We start from the raw sequence: 20902 nt of genomic DNA, 5'->3' as shown, positions 1-20902 counted from the left end.
AGAATTAACTGGTTTAATTTCCTCATGTGGAGCGAAGAGGGTTAGAGATGTTTTACAGGCAGAGTAAAAGCAGATAGCCATTCTAGGAAAAAATAGACTTAATCGAAGCAGTTCTGTTGTGGGGGGATTATAGGTAAGAGTTCTTGTTTAAACCTGAAACAGTATTTCTGACAGAAAATAAGTATTATGCCTTTAACAGCAAAGCCGTCAAGCTTTATCCTTCATGCTGTGTTTATTAATAATAATTAAAAGATCAATTCCATTGTGCCGCAACTTCAAGAAAGAAGTTGTCACAGGAGCCTCTATAGCTGCAGATTTACATTATATGCCACCACATAAAGTTGTTGTTGTTGTTGTTGTTTATAGTCGTTTAGTCTTGTCCGACTCTTCGTGACCCCATGGACCAGAGCACGCCAGGCACTCCTGTCTTGCACTGCCTCCCGCAGTTTGGTCAAACTCATGTTCGTAGCTTCGAGAGCACTGTCCAACCATCTGGTACTCTGTCGTCCCCTTCTCCTTGTGCCCTCCATCTTTCCCAGCATCAGGGTCTTTTCCAGGGAGTCTTCTCTTCTCATGAGGTGGCCAAAGTATTGGAGCCTCAGCTTCAGGATCTCTCAGATTTCCTTCAGAATGGATAGGTTTGATCTTCTTGCAGTCCATGGGACTCTCAAGAGTCTCCTCCAGCACCATAATTCAAAAGCATCAATTATTCGGCGATCAGCCTTCTTTATGGTCCAGCTCTCACTTCCATACATCACTACTGGGAAAACCATAGCTTTAACTATACGGACCTTTGTAGGCAAGGTGATGTCTCTGCTTTTTAAGATGCTGTCTAGGTTTGTCATTGCTTTTCTCCCAAGAAGCAGGCGTCTTTTAATTTCGTGACTGCTGTCACCATCTGCAGTGATCAAGGAGCCCAAGAAAGTAAAATCTCTCACTGCCTCCATTTCTTCCCCTTCTATTTGCCAAGAGGTGATGGGACCAGTGGCCATGATCTTGGTTTTTTTGATGTTGAGCTTCAGACCACATTTTGCGCTCTCCTCTTTCACCCTCATTAAATCCATGAATTATCGGTTGTTATGGACAGGGAGAAACCAAGGCTAAAAATACCCAGACTCGGTCGTGTTGCCCCTTTCCCATTTGCTACATCTGAACAGCAGCCAGCCATGTCAGCCAGGCTCTCTGGGCTGCTGGTAATTCTTAAGTCTCCCCTGAAGAGGAAGTCAGAGAAAGCTGAGGAGAACCTAGAGCTCCTGGCCATCTCCCCCCATCCCAGCTTTATGCCAGCATTCTCCAACCTGGTGCCCTCCAGATGATTTTGGACTACAACTCCCATCAGCTCCAGTCAGTGCAGCCATCTGACCTAGGAGGCAAAGGAGTCTTAAAGGGTCCCTGATGGCAGGGTTCGTAAAGGATTTTCTCTCCAAGGAACCCCTAGGGTGCTCCCGAAAAACTGCCCCACCTGCCAAGTTTCCACTGGTCAGTAAGGAGGGTATTTTACCTGGATATAGAAGGTCCTGTAGCTCGTTGTGATTTCAAAGAGATTGTCCCGCATTAGAAGATCACTAGAAAACACAGAAGGAAAAGCCAACATGTTGACACCACACTTTTCTTCTTTATGTCAGTTATTCCACAAAAGTGTTGCAGTATTCCTTTGGCAAGACATTAAATGGCTATTGCACCATGTCATGAGACAAAGGTTCTTAAGAGCAGGAGCAGTAAGGCAAGGCCTACAAGGCCGACACAATCATTCAAGTCTGCTAACTGCTACTACGCTAACTATTAACAGCAAACTGCCTCGGAAACCTCGGTTTACTTACTTCCGGTTTACTAACTTACTTTCGGTTTACTTACAATCATTCATAAACCGAAAATTCGTAACCCGAGGTGTTCGTAAACCAAGGTTCCACTGTATGCTCTTTAACTTCCGGTATGCTGTTTCTAAACAAGTTTATTTTCTTAAGTAAAAGTTTTATTCTGTTTATGAAGAAGACTCTGTGTTGATTAATTTACCGCTGCACAACACACCATGTAATAGGAATACACACATGCACACACATGCCAGCAAAAAACAACAGTTCTCCCACACTATTAAGTTATCTTCTGGAACACAAAATAAACCTGCAACCACCAGTGAGAGAACAGCTGCTTTGCCTACATCAATTCCAAGTTTCCCTTCCCAGCATCTCCAGGCAGGGCCGGGAGAGACCCCAGTCGCTTTCCAACAGTGGAAACATCCACCTTAGGCATTCTTGCCTTTTGTAACTTCCTTGACTCTGACTCTGCTCACGTTGGAGACATGAATACCAGGGATATGCATGGCCTGTGTGTGTACCCCAAATTATTATTAATAATAATAATAAAAATAGTAATAAATTTTCATTTATACCCCGCCCTCCCCAGCTCAGAGCAGCTAACACCAAATATAAAACAACTAGTTAAAATATAACTCAACAACAAGACTAAATACATTAAAATTAAAAATAAAAATGCAGCCTCATTCAAAGGGAAAAAGAAAGGGAAAGTGGGGGAGGGGATCAGGTTGGCTCTAGGCCAAATGCCAGGCAGAACAACTTTGTCTTACAAGCCCTGCAGAAAGAAATCAGGTCCTGCAGGGCCCTGGTCTCAGGAGACAGAGCGTTCCACCAGGTTGGGGCCAGTGTTGAGAAGGCCCTGGTTCTAGGTGCGGCTAATCTGATTTCCTTCGGGCCCAGGACCTCTAAGGTGTTATTATTTATGGACCTTAAGGTCCTCCGCGGGGCATACCAGGAGAGACGGTCGTGTAAGTACGAGGGTCCTAGGCAATAAAGGGTTTTAAAGGTCAAAACCAGCACCTTAAATTTGACCCTGTACTCCACCGGGAGCCTGTGCAGCTGGAAAAGCACTGGGTGAATATGCTCCCAATGGCAGGGACCCCGTGTGGAGCCTTGCTGCAGCATTCTGCACCCGCTGGAGTTTCTGGGACAGCTTCAAGGGCAGCCCCACGTAGAGCGAATTACAGTAGTCAAGCCTGGAGGTGACCGTCACATGGATCACTGTGGCCAGGTTGGGGTGGGAAAGGTAAGGAACCAACTGCTTAATGCAGCGAAGGTGAAAAAATGTCTGGATACATACCTGATCTGTTCCGGGGTGCCATTCGCACCCTGAAAAGTACGTATCCAGAGCAGCGATAGAGCGCTTCTGTGCATGCGTGAAGCACGCAGAATGCTAATGTGCATGCGCGCGCAGCGCAACCTTGAAGTAATCACTTCCGGGTCCGCGGAGTATGCATCCCGAAAGTACATAACCCGCAGCGTACGCAACCCAAGGTATGACTGTATTCATTTCGCCATCACTTTCCTATCCACAGAAAGCCCATTTCTGTTTTAAAGTAGATTTGTTGCACCAGGACAACTGAATGTTTTAATTCACCTTAATTGCACAGGCCTATGTTTCCTGAAACGTGGGTGGCGCTGTGGCCTAAACCACAGAGCTAGGTCTTGCCAATCAGAAGGTTGGTGGTTCGAATCCCCACAACGGGGTGAGCTCCTGTTGCTCGGTCCCAGCTCCTGCCAACCTAGCAGTTCGAAAGCACATCAAGTGCAAGTAGAAAAATAGGTACCGCTCCGGAGGGAAGGTAAATGGTGTTTCCGTGTGCTGCTCTGGTTCGCCAGAAGCGGCTTTGTCATGCTGGCCACATGACCTGGAAGCTCCCTTGGCCAATAATGCGAGATGAGCGCCGCAACCCCAGAGTCGTTGGATTCTTATCTCATTATGCATGATCAAGCTTTCTTTAGCGCCTCAGCCCTTGCTTTTCCCCCTCAGGACCAATTGCAGTTATCAGCAGTCGTTAACAGCCATCTACAGGTTTACCACTCCCATCAGCCCATCACCCATTCCCACCCACCACCACCACCACCCTCTGTATATACATAAGGGTCTGACTCTTCTATTTCAAGTGTATCTGAAGAAGTGTGCATGCACATGAAAGCTCATACCAAAATAAAAACTTAGTTGGTCTTTAAGGTGCTACTGAAGGAATTTTTTTATTTTAATATTCCAGGCTTAGCCTTATGTCTGAACAAGGTATGGTGGTTTGTTTCTCTTCAAATAAACCATAAACCCGAACCCCGTTTGGACAAAACACTAAGCCAAAGACGAGAGTTTCTGCTACTATTTGCACTAGGGAAGAATCTGCTTGATTTGCATTGCTAGTGGGTGGTTTTGAAGACCGGAGGGCTAGGAGGTTGCCTGCTCTTGATGGGGTTACACTCCCTCTCATGGAGTGGGTATGGAGCTTGGGGGTACTCCTGGATCCTTTGCTCTTGCTTGGGACTCAGGTGGCCCAGCTGCACCCCTATCTGGACAGGGACAGCCTAACTATTGTCATCAATGCTCTGCTAACCTCTAGGTAAGACTACTGCAATGCGTTCTACGTAAGGCTGCCTGCGAAGATGGTTCTGAAACTTCAGCTAGTGCAGAATTTGGTGACCAGGCTGCTCACCAGAACAAAATGGTTTGAGCATATCACAGCTGCCAATTAGTTTCTGGGTCCAATGCAAAGTGCTGGTTTTGACCTATAAATCTGTAAATGGTCCCTATGAACCTACCCAGACCCTGAGATTATCCTCTGAGCCTCTTCATCATGTGCCTCCTCCAGAAGAGGTCTGGAGGGCGGCAACACAAGAATAGGCCTTTTCTGCAGTGGATTCCCATTTGTGGAATGCTCTCCCCAGAGAGGTGTGCCTGGCACCCTCATTATACATCTTTAGGCACCAGTCAAAAACGACATTTAAATGTATTTTGGGGGGGGGGGATTGGTTCGTTTTCTGTTCTTATTTTTATTATGTATCTTATGTTTTTTATATTGTAATTTTATTTTGTGAACTGTATACAAATTAGAAGAAGAGGAAGAGGAAGAAGAAGAAGAATCTGGTATGTGCATGAAGGAATAAGAGAGACTTGGTTTAGGGCCATGGTCTGTGAGAGAGGGTTTAAACTTCTATTCTCCTCTGAATCAAATCACTCCCCCCACTTTGAGCTTTTCCCTTAACTATTCCTTGATGAGGCACCTGAAGTTCCATTTGTGTCGGGCAAGAGAGGAACTAACTGCAAAGGGCTGACAGAGCTCTTCCTACCAATCTTAGCAGCAATCTTTTCTTTTTAAAGTCCCATATTTACAGGATATTGTCAAGTAATTGGGGCTGCCGCTATCTCTATCTCTCCAGTAAGGTGCTGGGCCCCCCCAAAACCTTGGGTCTCACTGGTCCTCACATGAGCAGACAGAACCTGCAGAAGGTGACTCCAAGGGCCAATGCCAAATATAAAACCCAGCTGGAAACAAAAGCCATACCCAGATTTCACTAGACATTCATGAGTCTTCAGCACATCCTTCAGGAGGATTGACCGCAATGGCTCTTTGTCCTGCGGAGACAAGCAAAACAGATGCCAGATAGTTAAACTGTCAGCAATGAGAGCAGAAAATCCAGGCAAAAGCAGTTAATGGAGCCATTGAGTTGGCAGGTGAGCTTCTGGGACGCTGGTGGCAAGAGCAATAACCTTGGGAGGAAAGGTTACAACTTTAAAGGATTTGAGCAGGAAAAAAGTTAAGTTACGGAGCTTGTGTATACATGATAGAGCTGTACAAAGCTGTACAAAGAGGCAACAGAAGCTTCTCTTCCTGTCTCGTAATACTAGACCTTGGGCTCATCCCACAAAGCCAAGTATTGGAAGATTCAGAATAGACAAAAGGAAAAACTCCTTCACACAGCAATGAGTTGAACAAAGGAATTCACTACCACAAGATGTAGTGATAACTGTCTTGAAAAGGAGGTTAGAAACATTTACCGAGCGCAAGGCTTCTCCATGGTTGCTAGTCATGATGTGCCTGCGTGCAACCCCCAGGAAGAGAGGGAGTGCTCCTCGGAATTCCAGTTGCTGGGAACACAGCTTGCAAAGCATGGTTGTGCTTATGCCCTGCCTGCTTGCATCTGGCTGCCCACAGTGAGAAAAGGATCTCAACTGGCCTGACCTTTGGCCTGAAACAGTAGCATTCCTCTTGGGTGCTTATGACCATAAAGCAACTTTCCTTTTAGTCACCTTAATCTTCACTCGTCCAAACCTGACTCCCTCACAGCACGGGCTGGAGAATGAGATCCAGCTGGCCAACCAGACCCTTCTCTCTCCCACCCACCCTCTGGGGGCTCTTTGGCAGGTGGCTGGGGGGGGGGCAGCCGCTGAGGTCACAGTGTCATCAAGGGAACTGCTCTGGCCCGCACCATTTCTAAACAAACTGTGTGCAGAGCTTTGCAGGCACCTCTGGTCAGATGACGGACGGCACAAACCCACTTTCAGCCCAGTTGCAGCTTTCCTACGCTTGCACCTGATGCCACCATGCACAGGAGTTGTGGCCGGCAGTTTCCCACCATGGACATAGCAGATTCACATCAGCCTCCCTTTTTTGCTTAATGGAAAACAGGCATTTGTCCTGAAGGAACTGGGGGCCCCTTGCACCAGCCATGAGAGAGGCCAAGAGAAAACGGCAATGCTCAAAAGGCACAGCATCATGGCTTCCCTGAGGAGTCACCACTCTGGCTCCGGCAGCAGCTGTAACACAATGCCTGCAAAGCTTGACTCTAAGCTTTTTTTAAAAAAAATTAAACTTAAAAAATCAAGTCTCTAGCCCAGGGGTTGTCCACCTGGTCCCTACTGCCCACTAGTGGGCGTTTCAGGATTCTAGGTGGGTGGTAAGGGGTTCTACGGCACAAGCTGAATCCTCCTTCTGAAAAATGAAGGCAAGTGTGGAGTAGCCAACCAGCACATTCTTCCTAGTAGGAACGTTCCCTGTTGCTGTCTTTAGGAGGAAGGGCAGGATGCCAAGGGTGGCTGTTTCTCTAGTTTTGCGCTGTGCCATGTTCCTAGTGGCAGCCCATTTGTGTGGTGCACCTGCCCCATCACAGGCATTTTATGACTGGCACCCGAGGCACTCTCTCAAATGCAAAATGTGCCCACTGGTCCAAAAAGGTTGGTGCCCCCGGCTTACCTGCTCACACTTGAAGTAACTGATGGAAAAGTCATCCAGGGTGAAATACCGCCGTTTCCAGCTCTTCCTCTACAAGACAGAAACAACCCCTTTGGGATGCTGATATATTCTATCAAAGTCTCCCACAGCTATCCCAGACACTCATTTCACAAGGGCCTGTGGTCTTGCTCTCTGCACCATACAGACTTAACCCATGGGATTTGCTGCCGCCAGGTTAGATAGCTTTTCAAAACAACGTACAAGAATGGAGAGTTTCGGGATGGGATTCCTCAGCCACAGGCATAATAGCGAAGTAGAGCCCTTGTGCACAGAGGCTCTGAATGGTCAGTGTTGGGGACAAGCAGAGGATAGCATGGGAAGCAGACCCTTGGCCTGACCCGTATCAGGACTGGGGGAATCCCTGCAGATGTTTTTGGCCTACAACTCTGAGCATTTCTGATGGTTGGCTGTTCCGGCTGGGGCTGGTGGGAACTGGAGGCCAGCGGATCCACTCAAAAGGGTCTCTCACAGGTCTGGCCCTACCATTAGGCAGGATGTGGCAGCTGTCCCAGGTAGAATGTTTTTGTCTTGAAATGACAGAAAACTGGTAGTTATTTTAGATTTACTATTGATGTATTTTTACTGCCAGATGAGGAGGGGAGGTGCTTATGAGATGTGCTGTCTCAGGTGCCAAGATAACTTAGGTACCGTAACCATAACTTGAGGGGGTGGGGTGGGGCTACAGGTGGGTGAATTTCTCAGTTTTGCTTTCTCTCAGTTTTCAGTTCAGTTCTCCACATTTCCTCATGATTTTGTAAAATGCATTTTTAAAAGTCCTCATAAAGATTTATCAGCATTTTTGTGCAAATCTCTTCTAATATACATTTTTTATTTAACTTTGTCAAATATACACTTTCACATTTCCCCCCACTAATATGTGCATTTCTATGCACACTTTACCTGAGTACATGCATTTTTGTGCACATTGCCTGGCGAGAGAGCTTCATTGCAAAACTCAGAGAATTTCAAAATTTCAAAATAATCACTGGGTTTGGGTATGCAATGTTTCAGAAAGTGCAAATTAAGTGGGCTCAGCTTCAGATGTGAACCAAAAGGGATTTCTTCCCCATCCCTAGATAGCCAACACTGTTTGCTACTCCGTTGTGGGCCTACCTGGAATTCTCTCCAAGATAGACCACAACCACCACAACCAGCTTCCTGTTCAGTCACCCCCCCCCCCCGGAGCCTCACTGGGCAATTTCATCACCCACAACAGAAGCACCAGGTTTTAAAAGCCAGCACTACTTCATCCCCCAGGCCGGCCAGGGCAGAGACCTACCACATTCCCCTGCTTGACACAGTAGCCGCTCTTGAGGACGGGGGGCCCACTTGGCGTTTTGGTCCTGGGGATGTAACTCTGAGAGCGTTTCAGAAGATGATGCACAGCTGGCTCTCCGCTTTCGGAGCCATCCCCTCCATTCTAGGAGAGAAGAACACACACTCCAAGAATCAGGCCGCCACTGAGGATGGACAGGAAAGGAACACTGGTCATCTGTTTTGCCCAAGTCCCATAAGTGCTACACAAGACCCCAAGAGCCAAACTATATACAAAACATGTATGCAATTAGTCATTAAATGTAAACTGCAGGCATAGGGGCTGTTATGTACTGAGCTGAATCATAGAACAATAGGATCCAGAATCAGCAGTCTGATTGGTCCGCAGGAGCCACCCAATCCAACTCCAGGTGGAAGTGAATCCGCAACCTGATTGGCCTGCAGGAGCAGCCAATCAGGCTGCTGGCAGAAGTCAATCCACAAACTGATTGGCCCACAGGTGTAGCCCTGAAGTAGCCAATCACGCAAGGCCCATTGTGTGAATAATGTATATAAGCAGATGGTTTTGGGGAAAGAGCCATTCTTCTCTTCTTCTCCTTTATGACTATGAGCTGAATAAAGAGCATGAAATTCACTCTCGACTCTGAGTATATTTCAGGGGCCTTGATCAGGATTGGGACTATGGTTTCTGGGGGCAGGAGGTTAATAGGTGCCTTACTCCTAAAGGTAAAGGTAAAGGTAAAGGGACCCTTGACCATTAGGTCCAGTCATGGACGACTCTTGGGTTGTGGCACTCATCTCGCTTTATTGGCCAAGGGAGCTGGTGTACAGCTTCCAGGTCATGTGGCCAGCATAACTAAGCCACTTCTGGCAAACCGGAGCAGCGCACGGAAGCGCCATTTATCTACTTGCACTTTGACGTGCTTTCGAATTGCTAGGTTGGCAGGAGCTGGGACAGAGCAACAGGACCTCACCCCGTCACAGGGATTCGAACTGCCGACCTTCTGATCGGCAACCCCTAGGCTCTAATGTTTAGACCACAACGCCACCCATGTCCCTAAATGAGAGCTCCCTCTTCCCCACAATTCAAACAGCAGCCGATTCCTACTTCAGCATAGGAACTTTGTACCCAGCCAGATGGCTGGTCTATTTAGTCTGGTACTGTCTACACTGATGGGCAGCAGCTCTCTGGGGTTGCAGGCAAGGGTCTCTCTCAGTCCCACCTGGAGCAGAGCAAATGGCCTAACTGAGCTCTTTCCTGAAATAGGTGGAAGCAGGAAGCAAAGGGATAAAGCCTGCGACTCCTAACTCCAGGGTCCCAGTTTGCATCAGGCCTCTAACACTTGCAATTTGCTTCTGCAAAATCCACTCATGAATAAATGGCATCTGGCCCAGTTTGCCCCTTCATTATGGTATATATGTGGATAAAATTAATTGAGAGCCAAGTCAAGGCGGTGCAGAAGGGAGCGCTGGGAGCAGTTTGCAGTCCATCGGACAAGGGCTCCCGACTCCCAGATTATTCACAATACCAACAACTGAAAGGGTTCCCTCTTCCAAATTAGGCTGCTGAAACACCTGCCTCCTGGATCCTTCCCCATCCTGGCTTATGAAAGCTAGCCGGGAAGGGCTGGGCTTTGTGGGGTGGTGAATGCTTCTCTCTGTGAGGCAGCCTTCCCAGACCCGCTGAAAGAGGCGCTTATTAAACCGCTTCTTAAAAATCCATCTTTAGATGCGGCTAATATGGCCAACTATCGCCCAGTCTCGAATCTTCCATTCTTGGGCAAGGTGATTGAGCGGGTGGTTGCTGAACAACTCCAGGCACGCCTGGAATAAGCGGACCATTTGGATCCCTTCCAGTCGGGATTCAGGCCTCATCATGGGACTGAAACTGCCTTGGTCGCACAGGTTGATGATCTCTGACAGGCTAGGGACAAAGGTGAGAGCTGCTTCCTTGTTCTGCTGGATCTCTCAGCGGCTTTTGACACCATCAACCATAACATCCTTCTGGACCGTCTAGAGGGGTTGGGAGCTGGGGGCACTGTCATACAGGCCGTGTTCAGAAAGTGGTGGTGGGGGATGAGTGTTCAGACCCCTGGGCTCTCACTTGTGGGGTGCCTCAGGGTTCTGACCTCGCCCCCATGCTTTTTAACATCTATATGCAGCCGCTGAGAGAGATCATCAGGGGGTTTGGGCTGGGTGTTCATCAGTATGCGGACGATACCCAGCTCTACCTCTCTTTCAAATCAGAACCAGTGAAGGCGGTGAAGGTCCTGTGTGAGTGTCTGGAGGCGGTTGGAGGATGGATGGCAACTAACAGATTGAGGTTGAATTCTGTACTGTTTTGGGGGGACAGGAAGCGGGCAGATATGGAGGACTCCTTGGTCCTGAATGGGATAACTGTGCCCCTGAAGGACCAGGTGTGCAGCCTGGGAGTCACTTTGGACTCACAGCTGTCCATGGAGGCACAGGTTAATTCTGTATCCAGGGCAGCTGTTTGTCAGCTCCATCTGGTACACAGGCTGAGCCCCTACCTGCCCGCGGACTGTCTCGCCAGAGTGGTGCATGCTCTAGTTATCTCTCGCTTGGACTACTGCAATGCGCTCTATGTGGGGCTACCTTTGAAAGTGACCCGGAAACTACAATTAATCCAGAATGCGGCAGCTAGACTGGTGACTGGGAGCAGCCGCCGAGACCACATAACACCGGTCTTGACTCCCAGTACGTTTCCGAGCACAATTCAAAGTGTTGGTGCTGACCTTTATAGCCCTAAACGGCCTCGGTCCAGTATACCTGAAGGAGCGTCTCTGCCCCCATCATTCTGCCCGGACACTGAGGTCCAGTGTCGAGGGACCTCTGGCGGTTCCCTTGCTGCCAGAAGCCAAGTTACAGGGAACCAGGCAGAGGGCCTTCTGTGCAGTGGCCCCCGCCCTGTGGAACGCCCTCCCACCAGATGTCAAAGAGAAAAACAACTACCAGATGTTTAGAGGACATCTGAAGGGAAGCTTTTAATGTTTAATAAATTATTGTATTTTAATATTTCTGTTGGAAGCTGCCCAGAATGGCTGGGGAAACCCAGCCAGATGGGCGGGGTATAAATAATAATATATTATTATTATTATTATTATTATTATTATTATTATTATTATTACCAAACCAAGTTTAGGTGGAAACCAGGAGTTGATTTTTGTGTCGAAGGGCTGATACTGAAAAACAAATTGCTGGGTGTGCAAGTGTCAGAGACACCCTGCTGCTTTCAAGTGAGCATGCGCCACCTGCACCACTATTTTGAACATGGGTCTGGTGGGTGGACCTGTGGGGTTTGTAGATCCTGCAAGCCTGATGTCTGCCACCACTACCCCCAGTGCAGTGGTGAGATTGCTGGCCTTGGGGACAAGAAAGCTGAGTCCCCGATCCATGCACAACCCCAATCTTCCCTGGATGACTCAGGGCCAGGCATTCTCGGCCATCCTATCTCAGACATGAGAATGGCATGAGACCTTGAACTGAGTGATGGCAATTGGGATTATATCAAGGCCTGTGAGGTTTCAAAACTAGGATTAGAGGCCGCCAGCCTCTAGTGTGTACTGGCTAAAATTGGGATTCTGGGCTCCCTTTCAGGACAACACCATTTAAGGATGCTACAGAGCACAAAACCGACCTGAGAATACAGCTTCCTTGCCACATGGAGTGGGAGGGAAAGGAAGGGAAGAGAAAGAGAGAAGGGGTGTGTGGCATGGGAAATGAATTTTTCCATCTGCAATTAAAAGAAAAATAAGCCAGTGACAAAAAACTAGGCTTTCACAAGCTCCCCTTGGCTAAAGAGAGAGTGAATAAAGCAAACTGTTCTACTGATGCAGCTTTGACTTCTACAGAATGGGAGCCAAAGGCTTTGCTCTTCAAAGAAGAAAGTGGGCTTTTGCTAGCTGCATAAATTTCATGGGTGAGTGCCTGCTTATTGCTTCTGAATAAGTGCAGTGCCCAGAGAAAAAAGGGGGCAGACACTGGGCGCCATTGTGTGGCACAATTTAGGTAGCCAACATGCTCCACTGGGGCACCAGCCTTCCCTGGCATGAAGGGCCCACAACAAAGCACCACAAAGCACCCCAGTGTCTGTGCCGTGTTGGGGAAGAGCACAGGGCGAACACAGCACAGCAGCTCCCAAAGATGACATTTGTCCCTCTCTGTATCAGGTGTTTTGCCACAATGAACAAGCAGCACACACAGAGAGAGACCAGTAGGAACTGAACAGGGATGGAAGTTTCCCAAACAAAAATGAGAAAGAAGACAGGGAGAAAGAAGAAGGGGGTGGGGGTGGGGGTTTCCTGTGAGATAAGCATCCCTGGTTCTCGCTTGAGCAACGCCCTCAGAGATTTATGGCACAAAGTGATCCAAGTTTAGAAAAGGGCTCCAAGTGGAATCAGTGCCCTTCATCCTTTTAGAACCCAGGACAACTTCATAGCAAATCACTCTTTCAGAGTCTGAAGCTGCTTCCCCAATCTCCAGAGTTGGGTCCAAGCTCAGCTATTCCCAACTGTTTTCTGTTTTCAATTGAACATGAAATGGGTCATTGTAGAGAAAGATAATTATGTTAGTCTGCATTTTTAAGCAAACCAACATTATTTGCACCTAACAGACCAAAGGGAACATCATTTTCCTTCAGATTTCACACTTCTCCAAATTTCACAATACGGTTTTAGGATCAAAAAACATACATTTTAAAATGGGATAAAATATGTATTTAAACATATTCATATGTTTTTATTCTTTTAGAATTAACCCTAACTCTAACCCTAACCCTATTTAGATCACAGATTAATGTGGAAACAGGGTGGAATAGACTTATGTGCAATTTAAATGGAAAGGAAACAGACTGATTTGTCTCTCATTAGTTCATCAGGTACAAAGTATCTTTTTTTTACCCATCAATAACCATAACCAGAGCTTCCACACATCTTGAGGGTTTGGGTTTTATTTTTTTAAGGGGTGGGGTCCAGATCAGAAGATTCGACTTCCAGGCAGCCTGGAGTCTCAACAGATCTCGTTTTCATTAGCCATGATGAATTGTTCTTGTGGCCTGTGCTGAACAGGGAGGATTTCTCTTATCCACAATCCCACTCAAGCTGGCCATACCTTGACAGCAGCGCAGAGCAGTGGATGGTGGGGAGGAGGAAACATCTGTTTGCAACAATACAAAGCAACAACAGCAGTTAATAAAACAGTTTCCATCATAAAACTAAAAGCTTGGGGAATAATAATAATAATAATAATAATAATAATAATAATAATAATAATATAATAATAATAATAATAATAATAATTTATTATTTATACCCCGCCCATCTGGCTGGGTTTCCCCAGCCACTCTGGGCAGCCTCCAACAGAAAAATAAAACACAGTAATCTATTAAACATTAAAAGCCTCCCTGAACAGGGCTGCCTTCAGATGTCTTCTAAAAGTCTGGTAGTTGTTTTTCTCTCTGACATCTGTTGGGAGGGCGTTCCACAGGGCAGGCGCCACCACCGAGAAGGCCCTCTGCCTAGTTCCCTGCAACTTGGCTTCTCGCAATGAGGGAACTGCCAGAAGGCCCTCGGTGCGGGACCTCAGTGTCCGGGCAGAATGATGGAGGTGGAGACGCTCCTTCAGGTATACTGGACTGAGGCCATTTAGGGCTTTAAAGGTCAGCACCAACACTTTGAATTGTGCTCGGAAACGTACTGGGAGCCAATGTAGGTCTTTCAGGACCGGTGTTATGTGGTCTCGGTGGCCGCTCCCAGTCACCAGTCTAGCTGCCGCATTCTGGATCAGTTGTAGTTTCCGAGTCACCTTCAAAGGTAGCCCCACGTAGAGCGCATTGCAGTAGTCCAAGCGGGAAATAAAAGGTCTCTGCCTGCCACTGGAAGGACAGCAAAGCAGGCAACAGGCATGCTTCTTTGAGGAGCATGTGATAGGATTTTTGAATGCTCCCTTGTGTAAAACATTCCCTACAAGTGGAAATCTAGCAGTGGGCTGGAAGCTCTCTCATGGATGTGGTGGTTTTATTGTTGTTATTATTTTCTTTCAAGGAATTACCTCAGGGTGACAGTGGCCATGCTGCATGGGCCTGTATCCTTGCCTCTTTCCTACTTCTTCCCACAGCTAAGAGAGGGAAGAAGTAGAATTGCACTATGTTTGAAAAGCTAGATGCTCAACTCCATTGGCTCTGCTGAGAAGCCAGCTCCATCAGGCTTTTCCTCTGTGTTTCTCAACTGCCGCCTTGCTCCACCAGGCTGCAGCAGAGGGAGAGCTTAAAAGCAGGGCTGTCAGCTCAGCTAAGAAACCCCTTCTATCGAGGGCTTCTTCCACCCAAGGTCACCTGGCAGCTTCAGCATGGGCATAAGAAGAAGCAACTCAGCTCAGCGACTTTTGGCTCCGCTCCTCCACTTCATTCCATCGGGACATGACAAAGAACTAGGGCCTGAGTTTGATTTCCACCTCCCGGTCTCCCAGTTCCTCTTCCTTTTTGTGTCCTGTCTTTTAGATTGTGGGCCTGAGGGCTGGGACCGTCTTATATACTCATCTTTTAAAAGTACCCTGGGACTTAAGAGAGGGGTAAAAACACTTTCAATAAATTAAGAAATGCTTTAAAAAATCTCCCTGCAGTCTAACGTGGCACTGTCTTCTCTACCATCTCATTCTACTTTGTGCAAACAGTCCCAGGTCTGCAATTAAACTGGGTCTGCTAATTGGACACAGAAACCATGGATGCCTGCTGTTTGTTCTCAGCAGAATGGAGCAGAGCACCTAGAGGTTGAGTGAGTGTGTGATACACACAGCCAAGCCACTTAATTAAACATGTGGGGCCACGCCTTAATTAAGGGAGACTCACATAAAACATGCAACTGGCAACAGCTGTAATGAAAAGCTGGCAAGACTTCCTCTTGTAGTCAAGTATTCTGTACCTATTGGGTTGGTTGGCACGGTTTCTTTCATGCCCTATCCTGCCCTGTCCTGAGGGCTCAGGGTGGACAGCAGCCCAAGAACCACAGGCCAGAAAAGCCAGTAATGAGGATACTGGGATATAGAAACAGAAGTCAATCTACATGTTCAGCAAAAGCACACAGGACAGTCCCTCCTGGCACTGAACCACTTGTTTGAATGCTAAGATGGCCAGGTAAAAGACAGACACAGAGAGAAAGGACACAGAATCTGCATCTTTAACAATTGTATAGAGGATCCCTACAGTGTGTGTAACTTTGTATTGCGCTTTAATTGTACTATAATAATAATTTATTATTTATACCCCACCCATCTGGCTATTGCAAGGGTCGACAACCTTTAGGGACCTATGGGAATATTTGCAAACTGTTGTGTGCACCACAGGTGTGCTGCAACTCTTGGCTCCCAACTGTAAATATGGCTTCTATTGGCTAAAGAAGGCTTCTTTCGAGCCTAATTTCAGCTGGGGGGGGGTGTGTGACTCTCTGGCGCCAGGGAACGTCTCTGCAGCTGCACATGCCTGTCCTCCAGGAGTGGCCCACAGGTAACCCCTGTTTCATTGTATCCCTACTCAGTTCATGACTAGGAGCCCACTGAGCCAAAAAGCAGCATAGAAGTAAGCTACAATAAGAGAGGAATTGAAGGGCGTATTTGAGATGTGTAGCTTCTCATGCAAACTACACCTTATAAATTCCATCTTTTCCACAACTAGTAAAGGTGAAGGCATGGGTGGGTGGGTGGAAAACTAGGGGGAACAGGAAGGAAAAGTGCTTTTGAGAGGAAGACATGGCTGCTGGCTTCCTGGGGAGAAGCACTCCACATGGCAACATTATTTGGCAGGTACCATTGTGTTCTTTTTGCTTCTTAGCCACATTTCAAGCCATGGTTCAAAGGAAAACGCTCCTGCTCCTCCAGTCTCTTCCCTAACCTTCTGAATCTTGCATCACAGGATGAGCAGCTTCCTCTTAAAAGGGAAAAAAGGCACACACTGCTAAAAAGTGGAGGGTGGCACACTTTTCTCTGGCAAGTTAATGAGGCATGTCAGGCCATTTGGCAAGGAGGCAAAGCAGCTGCTACGCCCCAGATTTTGTGATGCCCAAGGGTTGGGCAGGGTGGTATTATTGCTGGGATGTCTCATTTTCATCTTCGTTTTGCTTATGCCTGACTACCAGCAGGCACAGACAGACAGCCGTAGGGAAGCTGCAGCCCTGCAGATGCCGCCAGACTCCAGCTCCCACCAGTGGCATCCGCCAGCACCATCCATCATCTGGAACTTTCCAGAAGCACCTGGCTGGCCACTTTCAGAAATAAGATGATGCACTGGGAGGCTCTTTGCACTTATTCCACTGGGCTTTGTTTAGGTCCTCATGGCAGCAGTAGCTAACCTTTGGCCCTCCAGATGTTGCTGAACTCCAAGTCCCATCATCCCTGACTGTTGCCTGATGGGAGTTGGGAGGGGCAACATCTGAAGGACTACAGCTTCCCCACTCGAGTCAGATCAGGACTCACGTTCGTTTTATCACCCTTCACTGCTACTACAAGAAGTTGATGTGCTTTTTCGGCATGCATCCCAGCTCACCGGAACAGTCATTGCCTGAATTTTTGTATTGCATTGCCCTCACTGCTTACGTTTCCACCCGAAGCAATGTGTACATTGTTGCACGCAAGCCCCAGTCTCTGAGTGGTGAAGGACTCCAGGGGTGCTTTCCCAGGGTTCAGTTTCTTTAGAATGCAAACCAGCAGAGACTGTGTTGTCTTTTAGGACATACACACAATGCAAGCACAGGATGGAAGGGATTGCAGCATCACCACTCCAACAGATCTTGCTTTCCCATTAGCCCCAAGCCCAGCACGGAACAAGACATGCCTCTGTGTCTCCAGCTTCCAGCACTGGCCCCATGCACAGTGGCCCCTTGCCCTATTGCTCTCCATCCTGGGTGAGGCAACCATTTGTCTCTAGGGCAACCTCTGCAGACTCATAAATCATAATAACTTTATATTATTATTATTATTATTATTATTATTATTATTATTATTATTAATCACAGTATTAACTGGCCAGCCGAAGCCCGGAAACGATGCCTTATGAGGAACGGCTTAGGGAGCTGGGTATGTTTAGCCTGGAGAAGAGAAGGTTAAGGGGTGATATGATAGCCAGGCTCACTGGAAGGACAGATCGTGAAGCTGAGGCTCCAATACTTTGGCCACCTCATGAGAAGAGAAGACTCCCTGGAAAAGACCCTGATGTTGGCAAAGATTGAGGGCACAAGGAGAAGGGGACGACAGAGGACGAGATGGTTGGGACAGTGTTCTCAAAGCTACGAACATGAGTTTGACCAAACTGCGGGAGGCAGTGGAAGACAGGAGTGCCTGGCGTGCTCTGGTCCATGGGGTCATGAAGAGTCGGACACGACTAAACAACTAAACAACAACATGATAGCCATGTTCAAATATATAAAAGGATGTCATATAGAAGAGGGTGAAATGTTGTTTTCTGCTGCTCCAGAGAAGCGGAGCAATGGATTCAAGCTACAAGAAAGAAGATTCCACCTAAACATTAGGAAGAACTTCCTGACAGTAAGAGCTGTTTGACAGTGGAATTTGCTGCCAAGGAGTGTGGTGGAGTCTCCTTCTTTGGAGGTCTTTAAGGAGAAGTTTGACAGCCACCTGTCAGGAATGCTTTGATCGTGTTTCCTGCTTGGCAGGGGGTTGGACTGGATGGCCCTTGTGGTCTCTTCCAACTCTTATGATTCTATGATTTGGGCTTGAGGGCATCCTGAGCAAGTTTGCAGATGACACCAAATTGGGAGGGGTGGCTAATACCCCAGAGGACAGGATCTTCCTGACAGTAAGAGCTGTTCGGCAGTGGAATTTGCTACCAAGGAGTGTGGTGGAGTCTCCTTCTTTGGAGGTCTTTAAGCAGAAGCTTGACAGGCATATGACAAGAATGCTTTGATGGTGTTTCCTGCTTGGCAGGGGGTTGGACTGGATGGCCCCTGTGGTCTCTTCCAACTCTTATGATTCTAAGAACGCACTGCAGTTGGCGTGCCGTGCGCAGGGGCATTGGTCACCTCCCAGTTCAGGGAGCTAGTCTGAGGTTCTAGGCAGGGTTTGGGGTTTGGAGCAAGGTGTCAGATCCCCACTCCTTCCTGAAGTTCCCTTGGTAGTGCAGAGTTTTTGCAAAGATTTTTTAAAAATGGGTATAGGTAGTGCAACTCCAAGCTGTGGGTGGGCAGGGAAAGAAACATAAATGTCATTGGTGATTTAATATAACTAGTAATGAAGCTGTGGGTTGAGCAGATGCTGTTGTTTCTTCAGGAGCAGTACAGTGCCCCTTTTGTCACAGAAAGGGGTCTTGCTTTGCATCGCTGTCGTTTTAACTGCTGCTAACTGGTCTGGAGTTTGGCTACTGGAGCTGGCTAGGGCATCATTGCAAAGTGGCAGGCTGTGGGGCAGTTCTGCACTATGGGGAGATTCTGCTGCACAAGTTCTGTTGCCACAGAGAGAAATGGCCCAAGAGCATGCTCAAAGAGAAACTCTATGATTCTATGATTCACTTAAGAAAGGGACTGGTTGGGTCAGTTTCCTCTTATTGATTCTACCTCACATAAACAGGATCACAACTTTGGGACTTACTTTTGCCACAAGACTGACTAATGCAGTGCCAGGGACGTGGCTGAATCGAATGCCTGGGAAGAGTCAAACTCTGAAGACGAAAGAATGCAGACAGACCAGGAGTGGGTTAGCTCACTCACACACACCAAGAGTTCCCAGACTCAGATAGAGCAGCAGACTCAGACAGCTCGTGGGCAGAGGGAGGGGAAGAGATAGACAGCATTGAGGGAGTTGCTATGCAACCAGGAGGGAAACAGCATTCAGAGGGCTCTTCTTTTAAGAGTGGGGGGGATTCCACCCACCTTCTCCCCGAACCAGAAGAGCTGAAAGGGTTAAAATTCAACAGAAGTGCAAGGGAGGAAGGACTAGACTTAGGCGCCCTTTGTGTGTGACAGGGGTGGAGACTCAGAGTGACCAACTCGCATCAAAGAGCGGCAGGCTGGGAGCTGTGCTCTGGATGTAATTTATAAATAAAATGTACCATAAAACTGCCAGAGACTTGTTAATTCTTATCAGGGCTTGCTTGCCTGCCTGAGATCATTAAAAGCAACTACCCTTCTGGAAACAAAACCATGTCTCTATAGGATCTTTGATCACGGTTAAGGCACCAACCCATAGACTCCTGTCTACGTATTATATGTACACCAGGCTTCCACAAACCCTGTCTGGCCCCAAGTTTGCTTATTTTCTCATTCCCTCCTCATACCTTTTCCCTTTTGTGCTTTGTATTTAGATTGTAAGGCTCCAGGCACAGGCTGTGTGTTTTTACAGTAGTCTTATCCACTCTGGGAGCCTTTTTGGCTGCAGAGGGGGGTAGAAATGCTGTCAACTTCTCCATCTCCATCCCTTCTCCAAAGCAACAGATTTGGCTGACCAGCAATTCCCTTCTCACCTGGTTGACTGAGATTGGCGTCTGCACAACCACCCCACCAATGATCTCAGTCCTGTAGGGACTCTTGACAACTTCTGCAGTTGGAGGGAAACTTTCACCCTTTGGAACCTAAGAGAGACAAAAGGACAAGTTACAGTATGTCTTGTGCCCAAAACCAAACAAGATCTGCCAGGCTCTCACTACAAGAGACAGCATCCTTCTAAATCCCTCCAAATGTACCCTTTTTTGAAGTGCTTTTATCAATTGCTAGAGTGACATCTGAGAACGTATATGAAATCCCATTCAGCAAGGATTTCATAGAATCATAGAGTTGAAAAGTACCATGAGGGTCATCTAGTCCAGCCCCTGCAATGCAGGAATCTTTTGCTCAATGTGGGACTCAAACCCATGACCCTGAGATGAAGGGTCTCATGCTCTATCCAAGACCAGCAAAGAGTCCAGCTGATTTGTAGAATTCCTGCAGGACTCCACTTTGAAATAGGGCTGCATTCTGGAACTAATAGGCTGCATTTATTTGCATGATATACCTGTACTAAAGAAAAAAGTTGGTGTTTTAAGATCAAATAATTTTGCTCGAATATTTTTTTGACAGATGGATTAGCTGGATTTGAATGACACAAGAGCCCCCAACCCAGCACAAAATCTGATTTGCATGTGTGTTGCACATTCTTGATAGTATTTTTAAAATGTACATTTTTAAAGACCTAGAACTCCTTAATGGGATCTATGTATCATCTTTCCTGGACTAGCAAATATGTCTTTGTACTTCAGCCCTGGTCCAACTTTTCATACCACAGCCTTGTCACACAGGGGGTGGGGAGCGAGGCCAAAATTTGATGCCCACTCCAGTCCTCACACTGGCTTCCCAAAGCCAGCTAAGTGAGGCACTGGGCTTTGGAAAGGTGGTGTGAGGCTCTAACAGGGTCCTAGGGCCCTCCCAACTCCTTCCTTGGGAACCAGTGTGGTGTAGTGGTTAAGAGCGGTAGTCTCATAATCTGGTGAACCGGGTTTGCGTCTCCGCTCCTCCACATGCAGCTGCTGGGTGACCTTGGGCTAGTCACACTTCTCCAAAGTCTCTCAGCCTC

General features: G+C 47.4%; 1 protein-coding gene across 6 annotated transcripts in view; it reads right to left on the bottom strand.

The window, feature by feature from the left end:
• Window positions 1–20902, bottom strand: part of PLEKHA2 (pleckstrin homology domain containing A2) — a 106096-nt gene that overhangs the window by 15781 nt on the left and 69413 nt on the right. For 5 of the 6 annotated variants that reach the window (XM_088657627.1, XM_035138974.3, XM_088657628.1 and 2 more), the window contains 5 exons: window positions 19818–19925; window positions 8340–8480; window positions 7022–7090; window positions 5333–5403; window positions 1502–1565 (listed from right to left, as the gene is read on the bottom strand). In XM_088657627.1, coding sequence (XP_088513753.1) covers window positions 1502–1565; window positions 5333–5403; window positions 7022–7090; window positions 8340–8480; window positions 19818–19925 — 453 coding nt within the window. The remainder of the gene's footprint in view (window positions 1–1501; window positions 1566–5332; window positions 5404–7021; window positions 7091–8339; window positions 8481–19817; window positions 19926–20902) is intronic. The other variant, XM_088657631.1, reaches the window with a different exon arrangement.

The sequence above is a fragment of the Zootoca vivipara genome, chromosome 14, assembly GCF_965207765.1.
Source record: "Zootoca vivipara chromosome 14, rZooViv2.hap1.1, whole genome shotgun sequence".
NCBI classification, from domain to species: Eukaryota; Metazoa; Chordata; class Lepidosauria; order Squamata; family Lacertidae; genus Zootoca; species Zootoca vivipara.
Note: the sequence above shows the minus strand (reverse complement) of the source record. Positions and strands in the feature narration are given on the sequence as shown.